Below are 15,796 nucleotides of genomic sequence, written 5' to 3'. Positions count from 1 at the left end.
CCTAGTGAGATGAAACTGGTACCTCAAACAGAAATGCAGAAATCACCTGTCTTCTGTGTTGCTCAGGCTGAGAGCTGTAGACTGGAGCTGTTCCTATTTGGCCATCTTGGCTCCACTTCCTCTATTGAATTTTGACTAGAAAATAGATGCGATGCAAACGCAGTTTCTTAAGAATTCTGATTCTGACATGTTGGCTTTAAGGTAATCATCTCTTATTGAACCTACTATTTGGAGAAAATACATCTTGCCTTGTGTACGTGAAAATAAAAAAAAATGAGAGCCACTCATTTACTGCCAAACAATTTTGAGCCAAAAGTATTATAAGACCCATAAAAATACTTGTTTTCTTTTAAGAACTGTATCATATGAAATCTTCCACATTTTTAGAACACATTGATTCTTTACCTGATGCTTTGGTTCTTAACAATTCTGATGGTTTACTTGGTTCTCCAATCCCAATGCTGTTGCCGGCAACGACGCGAAATTCATATTCCACCCAAGGACTCAAACCAACCACTGTTGCACTGTATGTCTTACCATTGAGAATTTCTGGAACTAAAAGGAATGAGACACTAAGGCACCTAGGTTGGGACTACTCAGAAACAAATAATTATAAAAAATTGTGAAACCCCGTCTCTACTAAAAAAATACAAAAAATTAGCCGGGCGCGGTGGCGGGCGCCTGTAGTCCCAGCTACTCGGAGAGGCTGAGGCAGGAGAATGGCGTGAACCCGGGAGGCGGAGCTTGCAGTGAGCCGAGATTGCGCCACTGCACTCCAGCCTGGGTGACAGAGCGAGACTCCGTCTCAAAAAAAAAAAAAAAAAAAAATTATATAATTATTAATTTAAAATGTAATTGCTTTTATTAAAATTATTGGACTAAAATATTATTTTTAAAGTAACCCAAAACACTTTTGTCACTCACCTGTAGCAACAGCCTGCCAACCCACAGAAAATGGTGTCCGAGTCTGAATAGCAAATATTTGAATGGGACTGTTATTATCTGGGCCTGCTCTCCAGCTTAGTTGAGAAGTAGTACTGGAAATGTCTTCCACTTTCACATCCTCAGGAGGACCTGGTGGACCTTGAAAAAAATGTTTTATCATGACTACATTGGAGATACTTACATTCATTAATTTGGCACAAGGATGGTTTATTTTTACCTGTTGTGCTTAGAAAGTAAAATATTGACCATAATGTATTTATAGCACATTATTAGAGATAAAGTTCTATTAATTCCCTTTACATGCTGAATGACATTAATGTAGTAGTGCTTCCTCTGGAGATTAGAAAATATCAGGCATAGGATGATTGCATATCAACCTATACTCAAAGATTGAGAACCACCGTCTCTAATTCCTCGTAAAATCTAATTCAAGTAAATGCAGCTAATATGAAGAACTACAGGAGCATGTGGATTTGACTCTGGATTGACAAGAATGATTTATTATAAACAGAAGGTATGTCTAAGTTTTAGGTACTGACACTGCTTGCCAAGCGTGACTGTTCATTATAGTCAAAGCCTATACAGTTCCATGTCTGTATTCACACTACCCATACCATGTCTGTATTCACACAGTTCCATGTCTGTATTCACACTACCCATACCATGTCTGTATTCACACAGTTCCATGTCTGTATTCACACAGTTCCATGTCTGTATTCACACTACCCATACCATGGAGTCCTGGGGTTTAAAAAATAAAAAATCTATCTGATTACATCTCACTTCCATAACATGATGTGGTTTCTCAGAGGTCTACAATTTAGATATGAACATTGTGACTGTGAATAAACAATGTGATCACTTTTTCACTATTTATGCTTACCTCTAACAATGATATCGGCTACTGCAGATAAACTTTCTAGGGTTGTTTGTACTGTGCAGAGATATTTTCCTGAATGATTTAACTGAATATTCCTTATCATCAAATCCCCAACAGATTCCTGCAGACAGAAATGGAGAAATGGATAAAAATGTAAGCCCATATAACAAGTCCTACTTTATTGTTACAGCTGGATAAATACTAAACATAAAACAACTCTGAAATTAAAAGATACACTAGTATCATTGTCATTTCTTGTATCTAAACCCTTTTATTATCCCCCTTATTATAATTACATCTAGAAAACAAGTATTTCTACGGAAGACACAAAACAAAATAAACCAAAACAAAAACAAATGTAGCTTCAAAAATAGTCAGTGATTATCCATGCAAATGAAGATGGAGAGAGTAATTATGAAAAATGGTGATTCATGTAAAAGACTTGATTCATTTTATTAAGCACTTAACAATTTCAGTAACTTACTCCTCCAATCCTTTCAAAATGAGCCACTCCTTTTTTTAAGTCTATGACGTCTCCATTGAAAAACCATACAAACACCACTTCAATGGAGGGGTCATGGGACGCCTGGCATGGTAGCACTATACTCTCGCCAACTGTAACATCCATTTGGGAAGGTGGGACGGTAATGACAGTTCTCTCTGTTGAGAAAAAAATTATTTTTTTAAAGCTTATGAAATGCTAGCCTATGGTTATAAAATACATATTTCTGAATACTTTTTCATTCATTTGAAATTATACAAATGCAACCTGGAGTTCTACAGTGTCCAGTAGGAAATATTCCTTTGCCTGTTTTTAAAGGTCTTGTATTTATTATTGTAGCTTATTACTTATACTAAAATTTAAAATATAGTTATATTCACACCTTATATGAAAACAGTTTACAGAAAACTGTAGACCTCAAAAAAATGGCATTCCATGTATACAGAATGCACTGCATTGTTTTTGTTATATTTTATTCTAACATTTAGTCATAACATTACAATTGACACACTGGTAACAGCTCTAAATACTCTCTGTTAACTTCATATACTATGAGACAAACCATGTTTCTAAGATTATGACCACCATAGTTTCTATAGAGATTTAGTCATACGTTTATATGTAAGAGGGTGAATGCAACATATTTATTCTGTCTTTGACATAGCTCTGATATAATTTTCTTTTTGTTAAAGATGCAACATGAATAGGGAAGACGGAAGTTTTCCCTTTTATAATTCAGATTTTCCAGTGTTAAAATTATGCATCCATCATAAAAACCTTCCCTCTAGAAATGTTGTTCTCTATGTCAATCTTTGTTTTACAAGACCTAGCATTTCACTGAACAAAATTTCAAAGGACAATCCCAGGGTGTGCCAGTTGTACTTGAGAGTCTTATATTTGTTCAGATTAAAAGAGACTCACAATGTAGATCGTTACGACTACTTTGTTTATAATAAAGTTCTGATTCCGGAAAGTTGAGAATTCATCAAAGAGCAACTCAATATCCATGGAGGGGCCCTGGACAAACATTTGTATTTACATATGTACCATCTTACCAAGAATAAAATCTTTTGAAAGATATACATTTAAGAATAAAGGTTTTAGGCAAGTTATTGTAAAAATAAAAAATAAAAAAAAATAACAGTGTACATGAAGAAGTTTAAAAATAGTGAAATGACCCTGGAGAATCTATTTCTCTATGGGTCATTTATAAGATAAAGTTTAGCTCTCTAAGAAATGGACTAAAAGCTTCACTTTCTTCTAGCTTCTTCATTCTGCTCAAGAAACCAAACTAACACTGAGATTGTATTTATATGTTCACATTGATTAATGTGTAACTGCATTTTACCAATAGAATGGTTAATTATTATTTGACCATTTAAACATTTTTAATTGTTTTCTTCATTCATAAATATTTAGAAGTAGAAAGTAGGAAGTAATAATTTGGGGTTTTAAGGTACATATTGACAAAAGAGCCATGGAAAAATAAAAACACATTCTATAGTTCTGAATGTGAATATAATGGAGAAAACAAACTCATTCTATATCAGATATGTCTTCATTTTTTATTACTTAAAATATTTTCCATATTTATATTAGACGTATGTGCTTTTTATTTTTAATTTTTGTTATTATTATTTTTGAGATGGAGTCTCGCTCTGTCACCCAGGCTAGAGTGCAGTGATGCCATCTTAGCTCATTGCAACCTCCGCCTCCCAGATTCAAGAGATTCTCCTGCCTCAGCCTCCTGAGTAGCTGGGATCACAGGCATGCACTACCATGCCAGGTAAATTTTTGTATTTTTGCAGAGACAGAGTTTCACCATGTTGGCCAGGTGGTCTCAAACTCCTGACGTCAAGTGATCCACCGGACTTGGCCTCCCAAGTGCTGAGATTACAGGCGTTCACCACCACACCTAACCAGATGCATGCACTTTATATTCTAATTATGTCTAAGGAGAAATTTAAAGAATGGTTTTGTGGACTATGCCCATTCTTAATTCCAAGGTTTCTCCACAGATTTCCAACCAAAATAAGTGCAAATGATATCCAGGGATCCAAGAAAATTTTTTAGAACTAGAGAAAATATTTTCCTTTTGTAGTTGCTCTGAAAAAAAAATCACAAATGTCTTATTTACATTTATAGGAGGATAAGCTGGCTAATTGGATGTGTTGACAGAGCAAAACTGCCCAGATTTAAAGTTTTAGATCACGCAATTAAAGTAATTTTCAGACATTAAAAATGACAGCAAGTCCTTCCATTTATGACACCACATAGTGGCAAAGTGAGACAAATTATTCCCTATTTACATAGCTCATTGTTGTACAGTAATAATGACTAAAGCTTTATGAATAAGAAATGTTTATTTCATCACTTATAATGGTTACGTTTTTCACTAGTTAACTCATTTGTAACTAATATTTATTGAGCATGTAATGTATGTCCAATCCTCTGCTAAGTACTGGAGTCAAGATGGTGAAGAAAATGAGGAGAAAAAAAAAAAATCCCTGCAGCAAATCAAAAAGATAAGGAGTGTTGCTTCACAGAGATGAAAGTCTACAAAAGGAAGCTAGCATGAATCAAATCATATTAATTACTCTACAATAATGTGTGATAAGCACCATATACTAGAAGTGACTTTTTCGAAACGTTTGGCAAATCCTGAGGGGATCAGTTTATTGAGAAAGAACTGTTTTAGCTGAGAAGTAAAAGGCAAGTAGTAATGAGCTGGGTAAAGGTAGCACGTAGAGAGAGGAGACTAGATTTCCTGTGCAAACAAGAGCATTCACAGAGGAACTATGTGAAAAAGAACTGTGATAGATTCAGTTTAACCATGTTGCTGAAAATGATAAAACAAAGAGTAACAAAGGAGTGAAAGTGAAGAGGATGAAGCTGGATGATAGCAATGCTCAAGATATAAGCCACAAATGTCATTAAGGTCAGCTACATAATTTGTGGGTCCAAGTGCAAAATGAAAGTGTGGGGTGTCTTTTTTGAAAAAGAGGAAAAAGTGTCATTAAAGGTACTAAATACAAAGCTTTTCGCTTTAAAATAATTTATTACTTATACAATAAAATCAGGATATGACTCATAGATGAGTGATGACATACACTTACAAATTACAAAATACATGATTTTGGTGTCATTATTTTATACGATATAATAAATAGTACTTTATTAAGGTTATATATTGATTGATTATATAATTTTCTCATTTACTTTTCTGGTCAATTGTTTAATAGATCAACAGAATTTATATTTTTAGCAACTTCATTTTCAATTGATATAATTTCAGTGACATCAGTCACTCCCGGCAAATGCAAGATCACAAATACTTTTTGATAAGTTTTTATTTTGCAAAGTATCTTTCTTCTGATGCAACTTTTATGAAACCATTAAGACTGTTTTATAGACTGTAGCAACATTCATAAGTTTCTGATGAATTACACTGAAATATAAATGTTAAAACATCTAGAGCTGATGATTCTCCTCACCAATATTTTTCTAAAAAGATTTAACTCTTTATACAAGTCTGTTTTATGAGAGCCTGAATTTAATTTTAAATATAAATGTATGCAATGGAATCTTAATGTTTCCTCTGACATACACTGTAACTTGTGGAGGTTGTACAAGAAATTGAAAGGGACTTCAGGATTTTCATATAATTCAAAATGCCTGTTTTTCCATTCCATTTTTGTATCTTCAATTACAAAGCAAAACTCATCAATTATTGGTTTCCCCAAAGCTTTATATAAAAATAATGTTCTTATAATTGACTGGAATAATCTTTAATTTCTATTTCTAAGCCTGTGGATTTTATTGCAATGTCCATGTGTATGCCTTCCTTTTGCAATAATTTATTGACAAAGTTTATTGCCTGAGCACTACAATTTCTATTCTGGTGCTCAGGCTGGAGAGTTAATATTTTTGCAAATCCCACAGAGACAGCCTCCGGGGATGTATGGGCAAGCTGGCCTCCCACCTTGGATCCTCCTGTTAACTACTTTTGAAGTCACCTCCTGCAGCCTTTGCTGCCATCCACTGCTGTTTCTATGGCTGCTACCACTATCATCTCCATCCCTTTAAGAGGCCCAGGTTCTGATGTGCCCATGCCCTCAGGACTCCAGGACTATGACTACCCAGGCATGCATGTGCACACCTGCACACCACACCAACTGCTATGCATGCATGCTGACTGCTGGGTCCTTAGGCCTGAACCTGTGTGTGCATGAGCTGCTGCTGCTGCTGCTTCACATATGCGACAGTACACAGATTACACACAGATTACAAATAAATTCTTAATCGTTTTACCTCTAAATTTGAAATTGAGAGGTAAAATGATTAAGAATTTAAAGACACTCACAGCAGAATATTTCAAACATGGGGACTTCCTCAGCACAGGGCTCTGTGTGACTGGATTGTATGTTCATGAAACCAGCTCTGGATGTCATGCTAAGAAATATATTCTTATGTAGAAGTAGAGAGTAGCATAGTAGAGAGTAGCATGGTGGTTAGCAGAGGCTGGTGGGAGGGAGAGATGGGGAATGGGGAGATGTTGTTCACAGGGTACTAAGTTTCAGATGGGAGGAATAAGTTTTAGAGACCTATGGCACAGCATGGTGACTATAGTTAATGTAATACATATTTCAAAATTACCCAGTGAGGATTTTAATTGTTCTCATCACAAAAAAATGATAGGATGTGAAGTGATGGCTGTGTTAACTAGCTTGATTTAATCATTACACAAAGTAAACATATATCAAAATATCACATTATATCCCATAAATACATAAAATTATTATTCATCAATTAAAAATTTTAGAAATGCATTTTTTTGCTGATAAAGTTAAAAAAATGGAAGTATGAAGCAGAGGAATGATATGATGACATACCATTATCTGCAGTGTGAAAAATGGACAGTATTTAAAAAGAAGTAGCTCTACATAAGCAGGCTTATTATCCAGAAGAAGGGGATGCATAGTTCCTCCTGGGAGTAGCCTCCTGTGTGGGTGAAGAGGTGCTTGGACAAGAACATTTTTAACTGCTGTATCCTCTCCACACACCACAGGCAGACCTGTCCTCATCCTGTGCAGGTGGCTGTCTGATAGCCATGAGGCCACTGATTGCTCTCTCAAAGAGTTCATTCTACAACCATGTGCAGCCTCAGCCCCAGCACTAACACAAATACCCCACAGAGATAAAAATCACACTTGCAGGGACTGGGAGAGTGGTGCTTGTGCAGTTGAAATATACAAAACTGTTCATACTACTTTGTGGAAAGAACAGGGGCTTTAGTCCATTAATTCTTTCATCAAATACACCTTAAATTCTTAAGAAACTCAAGCATCTGAGAGATTTCTTCAAACCACTCAGATCCTGTATTCTACTCATTTCCTAAGAGTGCATGTGTACCAGTAGAGTAGCTGCAGTTACTTGAGGCTCATTGATCCTGAAACACTTCTTGGTATTTATGGATCGGTGAGATCTTTAGGGCCTGAAATATAACAAATTAGAAAGGAGGAAAGTTGACTATGCGAGACTCTATCATTTGTAAAAATCTGAGATTCTTTAAGTCTTTTCAAACAAAACAAAGGGTTACTCATTCGCTTTCATTTCATGTCATTCTATTCTTCTTGCATATTCCTTAGCCATTTGTAGGAAGTAAGTCTGATCTAGTGGTTTTAAAAGTTTAACATGTGTAAGAATTTCCTGAGCATTTGTTCAACATGTGAATTCCTCAGCTTGCACCAGAAATACTGATTCAGTATGTCTAGACCTTGAATATGTCCTTTTATCAGGCTTCTCCACTCGATTTTGATATAGTTAGTCCAGAGACCATGCTTTGACAAATGTTCCCTTAGTTTTTAAAACTTGAACCTGAAATTTCTATTTAAGAAACATTCAAATATAAAATATATTGTCCACAATTCTCTAATACCGTGGATTTAGGAAAAATTTATATCCAGTAAGTGTTCCTGGTTAGTAATACTTCAAGAAAGAAAGATGGAGTCCCAAGGTTAACTGTAATTAATTCTGTATATTATCTCCACTCTTATCATTTCTTAAACATTTTAACTTATTAAAAGCTCTGACAATTCCTAGATGAAAGGAATTCTTATTTATCGGATTGGTGCAAAAGTAATTGCAGTTTTTGTCTTTAAAAGTAAGGTTATTTATTTTTAAAATTTTATTTAATTCAAGGTTTCCTACATTTGGTAGAGTATGGAATATTTTTAATCCACGTAACATTTCTTGATACATACAGTGTTCGTACGTAGAAATGGAAATATATCTCGGTATATAAGGACTTCTGAGAAACAATGTCTGGAAATGTTGCTTTCATGATTGAAGAGGATTAAACACAACATAAATATGTATATATATTCACATATAAAATATATGTGTTTCTATGTAACATGCATACACATATATGCTTACATATTTACGAGACTATTATGGAAATCTGAATTCTAAAATTTAGAAATAATAATTTGTTATGATAAGAAAACTGGTTTTATGTTATATTAAAAAGAAGATTCCCTAATCTTTTAAACATACATTCTGATATATCTGTGGATGAAATTATTGAGGTTTGGGATTTGCTTCCAGATAATTGGAGTTGTGGAAGTAGGTTAGTGTATAGATTAAACAAGATTGATAAGAGTTGCCTTCTATTGACTTTGAGTGATATATACATGAGAGTTTCTTATACTATCACCTCTACTTCTGTGTGTGCTTGCAATTTTCAATAATAAAAGGAAGAACATGTTGGGGGAGAGTGAATATTTACATACAGAATAGGGAGGAACATTTCTCATTCACTTTCTGAAATCATAAGAACTAGCCACTTTTTGAAGACTGCCCTAATATAAGTGACATTCATTCATTAAGAGTTTGTAAAATCACAGAATTTTAATACTTTCCATTTTCAATCTCTGTCAGTGAGGTAAAAGTTATTATATAAAAACAGCTTCATCTAGCAGTCCTATTCTTAAGAAGAATAATAAAATATATGATGTGACACTTTTGATGAATAGCCTTACTCAAATTCACATTTCATAATAGCCAATGATGTTTCCAGAATGCATGTTAGTTACGTGGACCCCAGCAGACATGAAGACTAATTACATCAAAACTTATGTCAGGATCATTTATTGTGATTTCTTTAAACACTTAAAAATGGGACTGCTTCTCTATATCAATGGCCAAATAAATACACTCTTACATTTCATGATCTCTAACTACATTTTTAGAAGCAAGGGGATGGCAGTTAAATGTATAATTCGTCTTTCCGGACCATACAGGAAATACTATTTTGTTTGTTTGTTTTGTTTTTTTTTTCCTTCAACTCAGTTGAAACCCTTATCAATGTCACTTTTCAGAATAATAACTGCTAAGGTGTTTCTGAAGTTATAAACTCCTCTCAAAGGATAGACAAAAGTATAAGAAAAATTATCAAACTCTTCCTTCTGTATAAACATGGGGCTCTTCCTTTATTTATCTATGATATTATAGAATATGTTGCTAAGAAATCAATATAAAGTAAACTAGTATATAAATAGCACTTCAGACAGGTGACAAAATTCTCATATTTTCTCTCACTAGTTAACTTGTGATGTCTAGAAATAAATACTTTTAAAAACTGGTCTTTTTTCTAATGAATTCCTCAGAATCTCAAATTATGCTACATATTAAGATATTAGTCCTTTCCATTGCTCTTTATTACTTCCTCTATATACATGGTTTTCCTTCTAACTGAAGAAACTTAATTAAATAGACAGTTTTCCAAAGAAGACATACAAATAGCCAACAGCTATGTGAAAATGTGCTCAACATCATTAATCATCAGGCAAATGCAAATCTAAACCATGACGAGATGTCACATCACAAATGTTAGGATGGCTATTGTCAAAAAGACAAGAGATAACTGTTATCTAGGGTGTGGAAAAAGGGAACTCTTACATACTGTTGGTGGGAATATTTATTGGTACAGCTATTAAGGAAAACAGTATGGAGGTTTCCCTAAAATTAAAAACAGAGATACCATACAACCCAGCAATCCCTCTAGTGGATATATATCCAAAGAAAATAAAATCAATAGTCAGAGGAATATCTGCACTCACATGTTCATTGCAGCAGTATTCATGATAGTTAAGATATGGAGATCACCTAGTGTCCATCAATAGATGAATGGATAAAGAAATTGTGATATGTATACACAGTGGGATATTATTCAGCTCTATAAAAGAAGGAGATACTACCATTTGCAACAACAACACAGATGAATCTGGAAGAACTATGCTAGGTGAAGTAAGCCAGGCACAGAAAGAAAAATCCTGTATGATCTAACTTATAGGTGGCATCAAAAAAAGTCAAACACATAGAAATAGATAGTAGAATGGTGGTCACTCAGAGCAGAAAAGTGAGGAAAATGGGAAGATGCTGGTCAAAAGGTACAAAGTTATTGTTATATAGAATAAATAAGTCTAGAGATAGAATGCACAGCACAATGATAAAGTTATCTGTATATATGTATCTGTATACTGTATCATAAATATTGTATTGTATACTGAGAACTTTCCAAGAGTTTAGACTTCAGGTGTTCTCATCGCAGAGACACACACAAAAGAGGCAGCTATGTGAGGCAATGCGTAAGTTAAGTTGCTTAGTATAGTAACCATTTTATTACACATAAGTAGATCAAACATTTAAGGTGTTGTACACCTTAAATATATGAAATTTTTATTTTTTAAGTGATAGAGATTCTCTCAGGTTTTGTTTGTTTGAAAGCATCTTTATTTTGTCTTTTTTTGGGGGGATTTTTAAATAGGGATAGAATTCTTATTGGGATTGTCTTTAGCGCATTAAAAATGTCATTTCATTTTCTTCTGGGTTCCTTTTTTCTTTGTTATATCAACTGTTAGTCTTGTTTTTTTGACTTAATGTGTCTTTTTTATCTAAATTTTTTTTCCTTTAGTTTTGCTACTGTGTGCTTAGCTAGGCTTTCCTTTGCATTTGTCTGAATTGGGACTCACATACTTTCTTGAATTGGATACTTATCATCATTTTCAGTTTTTAAAAAATATCTGGCAAATATTTCTTCAAATATTGCTCATACCTAATTTTCTTTCCTCTCTGCTCCTTTTGGAACAACAATTTTATATATGTTAAAAGTTATTCACTATATTCCATATTTTCCTTATGATACTTTCTGTCTTTCCCATTTTATTCTCTCTCCATGTTGCAGTTTAGATATTTTCTAATCACACATCCTCCCCTTTACCAATCCTCTTTCTGCTATATCTATTCTTGTGTTAAATCAACGTATTGTGCTCTTAATGTTAGCATTTGCAATTGTCAGTTCTAGACCTTCCAATGGAGTTTTAACAGATGCCATTTCCTTTCTGAAATTCTCCATCTTCTCATCTATTTTTTAAGATATTAATCAAAATTATTTTAAAGCCCTTGTCTGAGAACTTCAATATTTCTATTACTGTGACCTGTTACTGTTGTCTGTTTTTTTCTCTGAGTTTTGGTCATTTGGTCATAGCTCCAGTTATTCCTAGTAACATTTTATTGAATGCTAGACATTGTGGATCAAAAATGTAAATGATTTTATAGTGTCATATTTGTACAGGGAAGATTTACTTTTTCAAGCATGCAATTAGAAAAATAGCCAGAAGCTGGTCCGAAACTGATATGAATTGAGTCTGGATCTTAGTCATTTTAAGTCCTGGTCAATTTTATTTTGTTTTGTTTTGTTTCTTACTAGGACATAGTACTTCGGATGTCCTGACTCAAAGTTGAGCTGCTTAGCAGACCTCATTCTATTTGGTTTATTCTGAACCTCTATTTGTGTCTCCCTTTCACTGTAAGTCTACCAAAATTTCTGCTGAGATGTTTTCTACTTTCCGTTTGGTTTGTTCATTCCTGATTTATACTGCTTAGGAATTGGCAAATTTCTGAGAAGAAAAACAGCAGGGAATGTGGGGCTCACCTCTCTGTGCTTTTGTTTTCTCTAGGCTTCTGCACCTCATGTTGCAGACACCTTGGCTATTGTCACAATTCCTTGAAATAACTGTTTTTGTTCATTTTAAAATATTTTAACAATATTTGTGGTGAACATCAGTGGGAAGTTGGTGTGATAAGCTTACTTCAACTAGTTAAGACAGATTATTCTCCATTATTATTAATGTTTCATAATAGATTAAATGGGTTGGTAAAAATATTTAGGCCATTTATCAGTAGGTTTTTAGATAATAGCTTGAAGAGTATGATAATTGATGTCAGTTAGAGAAAGAAATAAGTATAATTTTGGACAGAAGTAGAGATTCCTAACATAGAAATACACTAATTGTTTATTCAATCATCTATTGAAAACCATTTAATTAGTATTGCACCCTTACCTTATTCCAAATTATACATCAGTATGAATGCTGAACAAAAGGAGCAAAACTGAACTGAAGAACCATTAGAAGATTTCAATCCTAAGAGTGACAAAATCTTGCCTATATTTTAATAGGAACATTGTAGCTTCTAGAAGGGAAACAAAGAATTAGGACAAATACTTTTGAAGCTATTACTGGGTTTCCAAGCTTAACATTTATGAACAGTTGGTCCAAATAATTTTTTCTTGTGTGTGTCAAGGGGTGGGTTTAGCGTGTGTGTGGTGCAAGGCAGCGGGTGGGGTCGGGTGAGACCCTTCAGTTGTGAAAACCAAAAATATCTGCATATTTTGCCAATGTCCCCTGGGAGACAAAATCATCCTGGTTGAGCCATTCTGTGCTATAGCAATACTCTGGGAAAGAGATGGCATGGCTTATAGTTTGGTCACTGAAGTGGTGAGAAGTGGTTAGATTCTGTATGTACCCTGAAGCCGAAACCATTTTGGGGCAATTGAATATGGGGTTTGAATGAAAGAAAAAAATTAAAAATAATCTCAAGGATTTGGTCTAAACAACTGTCAGTGCAGGCTGTTATTAATATAGTGGAGAAAGAAGACAGTAGAAACAAGTTTGGGGAGCAAGAATCAGGAGTTCAAGGTTAGGATATAGTACATTTGTAAGTGAAGATGATAAAATAGGCTGTTGAATTTGGGGATTAAAGAGAAATATCTGAGCTGGAATTAGCTTGATTTGAGTTTGGGAATTAACTTATAGATAATATTTAAAAGCATAAAACTGGATGAGATACAAAGGGTAGGTACAGCTATAAAATGAAGACTAAGAGAGAAAAAAAGAAAAAAAATATATGTGTATACATACATGTATATAGGATATATAGAATGTATATAGAATATACATGTATGTTTATATACATACACGTAGATGAATATAACTATAAACTAGACTACCAGTTTAGAAAATATAACATTTAAATAACAGGGCTTTTAGGAAAAGGAATGGAATAAAATATTAAATTATTCGGAAAGATATTTTAGAACCAAGAAGTATGAGTTTCTACAGTGACAAAGCCTGCCAAATGCCCAGTGTAATGGTTGATAACAGATTTAAAACATGACACATTATCTTGAAATTGTCAAACACTGGAGAAAACAGAATTCTAGAGAACAAGAGGTAAAAGATGTCACAAACAACAGATTAGAAATCAAAAAGGTGTAGGCTTTCAGAGCAGAGTAACAGCTCAAACTTTCTGAGAAATAATGGCTTCCAATCTAGAATTCTATTTCAAACTAAACCACTAATAAAATGTAAACATAGAATAAAGGCATTTTCAAACATGAAAGATTTTAAAAAAATGTATTTCTCTTGGATTATTTCTCAAAAATCCACTGGAAGATTTAATCAACCAAAATGAGGGAGTATGTTAAGAAACAGAAAGGCAGAGAGTTAGGCAATGGAGCGTCAACACACAGGGCAGGCTGATATTGAAGGGAGACTATTGAGATAGATTTGGGAAATGAATTATTTGCAAGTCCATAGAAAACTAAGCAAACGAACAAAAGAAGGGAAAGCAAACACAGGCAAATCAAAGCTAATACTCTGAAATAAACCTTGGACAGAGAAAAGCAGGCAAACAAACAAGGAAATCGGTGTGATGGGGTCTTTATTTCTCCAGGTCTAGCAAGCCAGAAATAAAGGAGTTTTTAAGTCTTTAGTTAATATGCTTTTCCTTTTTGCAAATACAATCTATAAGTCTAAAACGTTTTATATCCTCTTAGACAAGTGCATGATTATCTGCTCACACATGTGTATCTACAGATTAAAATCTACATGCAGCATTTATCATATTTCACTACAGAGTAAAATTTAATTTCAATGCATAAAGTAATCATGGTCAATATATTCCAATTTACCTTCAGGTACCATTACTCATTTATCTACTACTTCAACATTTAAATGGTTTGGAATAAATATTAAAAGACTACTGAGAACCCCAGATTAAAAGAAACAAATGAAGAACCAGTCTAGAGAAAGCATTGTCTGAAAGCTGAGATGTCTAAATGAGAAAATATGCAATGTTACCCTATTGCCCTAGCAAATAATAATGTAAAATGTAAACACAGATCTTTTATATTAACAAATAGTCAAAGCAGGGCCTGACATCTATTTAAACAGAACATGCACTGTAGATTCTGTGTAATAAATTAGATATGACAACTACTCTGTTTCAAAACTATTAGTACATAATAGGCAGTGACTACATATTTATGGCATCATATTTATATTTCTTATAAATAGATAGTGTTCATTCAGACTATTCTCCAATAGTAACTTCATGCTGGCTGTAGCGAATTATACAATATAAGACTACTGTAGCTTTTTTGTTCTGGGGGACTTTTTTTGAGACAGGATCTTGCTGTGTTGCCCAGGCTGGAGTGCAGTGGCATGATCACAGCTCACCGCAATCTTGAATTTCTGAGCTCAAGTGATCCTTCCATCTCAGCTTCCCAAGTAGCTGGGACAACAGGCATATGCCACCATGCCTTACTAATTTTTTTTATTTTTAGTAGAGATAAGGTCTTGCTATGGTCTTGAACTACTGGTCTCAAACAAACAATCCTCCCACCTCAGCCTTTCTTTTTTATTTTTTTAATTTTATTATTATACTTTAGGTTTTAGGGTACATGTGCACAATGTGCAGGTTTGTTACATATGTATCCATGTGCCATGTTGTTTTGCTGCACCCATTAACTCGTCATTTAGCATTAGGTATATCTCCTAATGCTGTCCCTCACCCCTCCCCCCACCCCACAACAGTCCCCGGAGGGTGATGTTCCCCTTCCTGTGTCCATGAGTTCTCATTGTTCAATTCCCACCTGTGAGTGAGAACATGCGGTGTTTGGTTTTTTGTCCTTGCGATAGTTTACTGAGAATGATGTTTTCCAGTTTCATCCATGTCCCTACAAAGGATATGAACTCATCATTTTTTATGGTTGCATAGTATTCCATGGTGTGTATATGCCACATTTTCTTAATCCAGTCTATCGTTGTTGGACATTTGGGTTG

General features: G+C 34.2%; 1 protein-coding gene across 6 annotated transcripts in view; it reads right to left on the bottom strand.

Moving 5' to 3' along the window:
• The window catches only part of CNTN6 (contactin 6), a 356,073-nt gene that overhangs the window by 50,922 nt on the left and 289,355 nt on the right, over positions 1-15,796 (bottom strand). For all 6 annotated transcript variants that reach the window (XM_032149519.2, XM_058437172.1, XM_032149518.2 and 3 more), the window contains 4 exons: positions 2,310-2,485; positions 1,829-1,946; positions 925-1,083; positions 406-555 (listed from right to left, as the gene is read on the bottom strand). In XM_032149519.2, coding sequence (XP_032005410.1) covers positions 406-555; positions 925-1,083; positions 1,829-1,946; positions 2,310-2,485 — 603 coding nt within the window. The remainder of the gene's footprint in view (positions 1-405; positions 556-924; positions 1,084-1,828; positions 1,947-2,309; positions 2,486-15,796) is intronic.

The sequence above is a fragment of the Hylobates moloch genome, unplaced genomic scaffold, assembly GCF_009828535.3.
Source record: "Hylobates moloch isolate HMO894 unplaced genomic scaffold, HMol_V3 SCAFFOLD_4, whole genome shotgun sequence".
In the NCBI taxonomy this organism is placed as follows: Eukaryota; Metazoa; Chordata; class Mammalia; order Primates; family Hylobatidae; genus Hylobates; species Hylobates moloch.
This window is presented reverse-complemented; position numbering and strand designations above follow the sequence as displayed.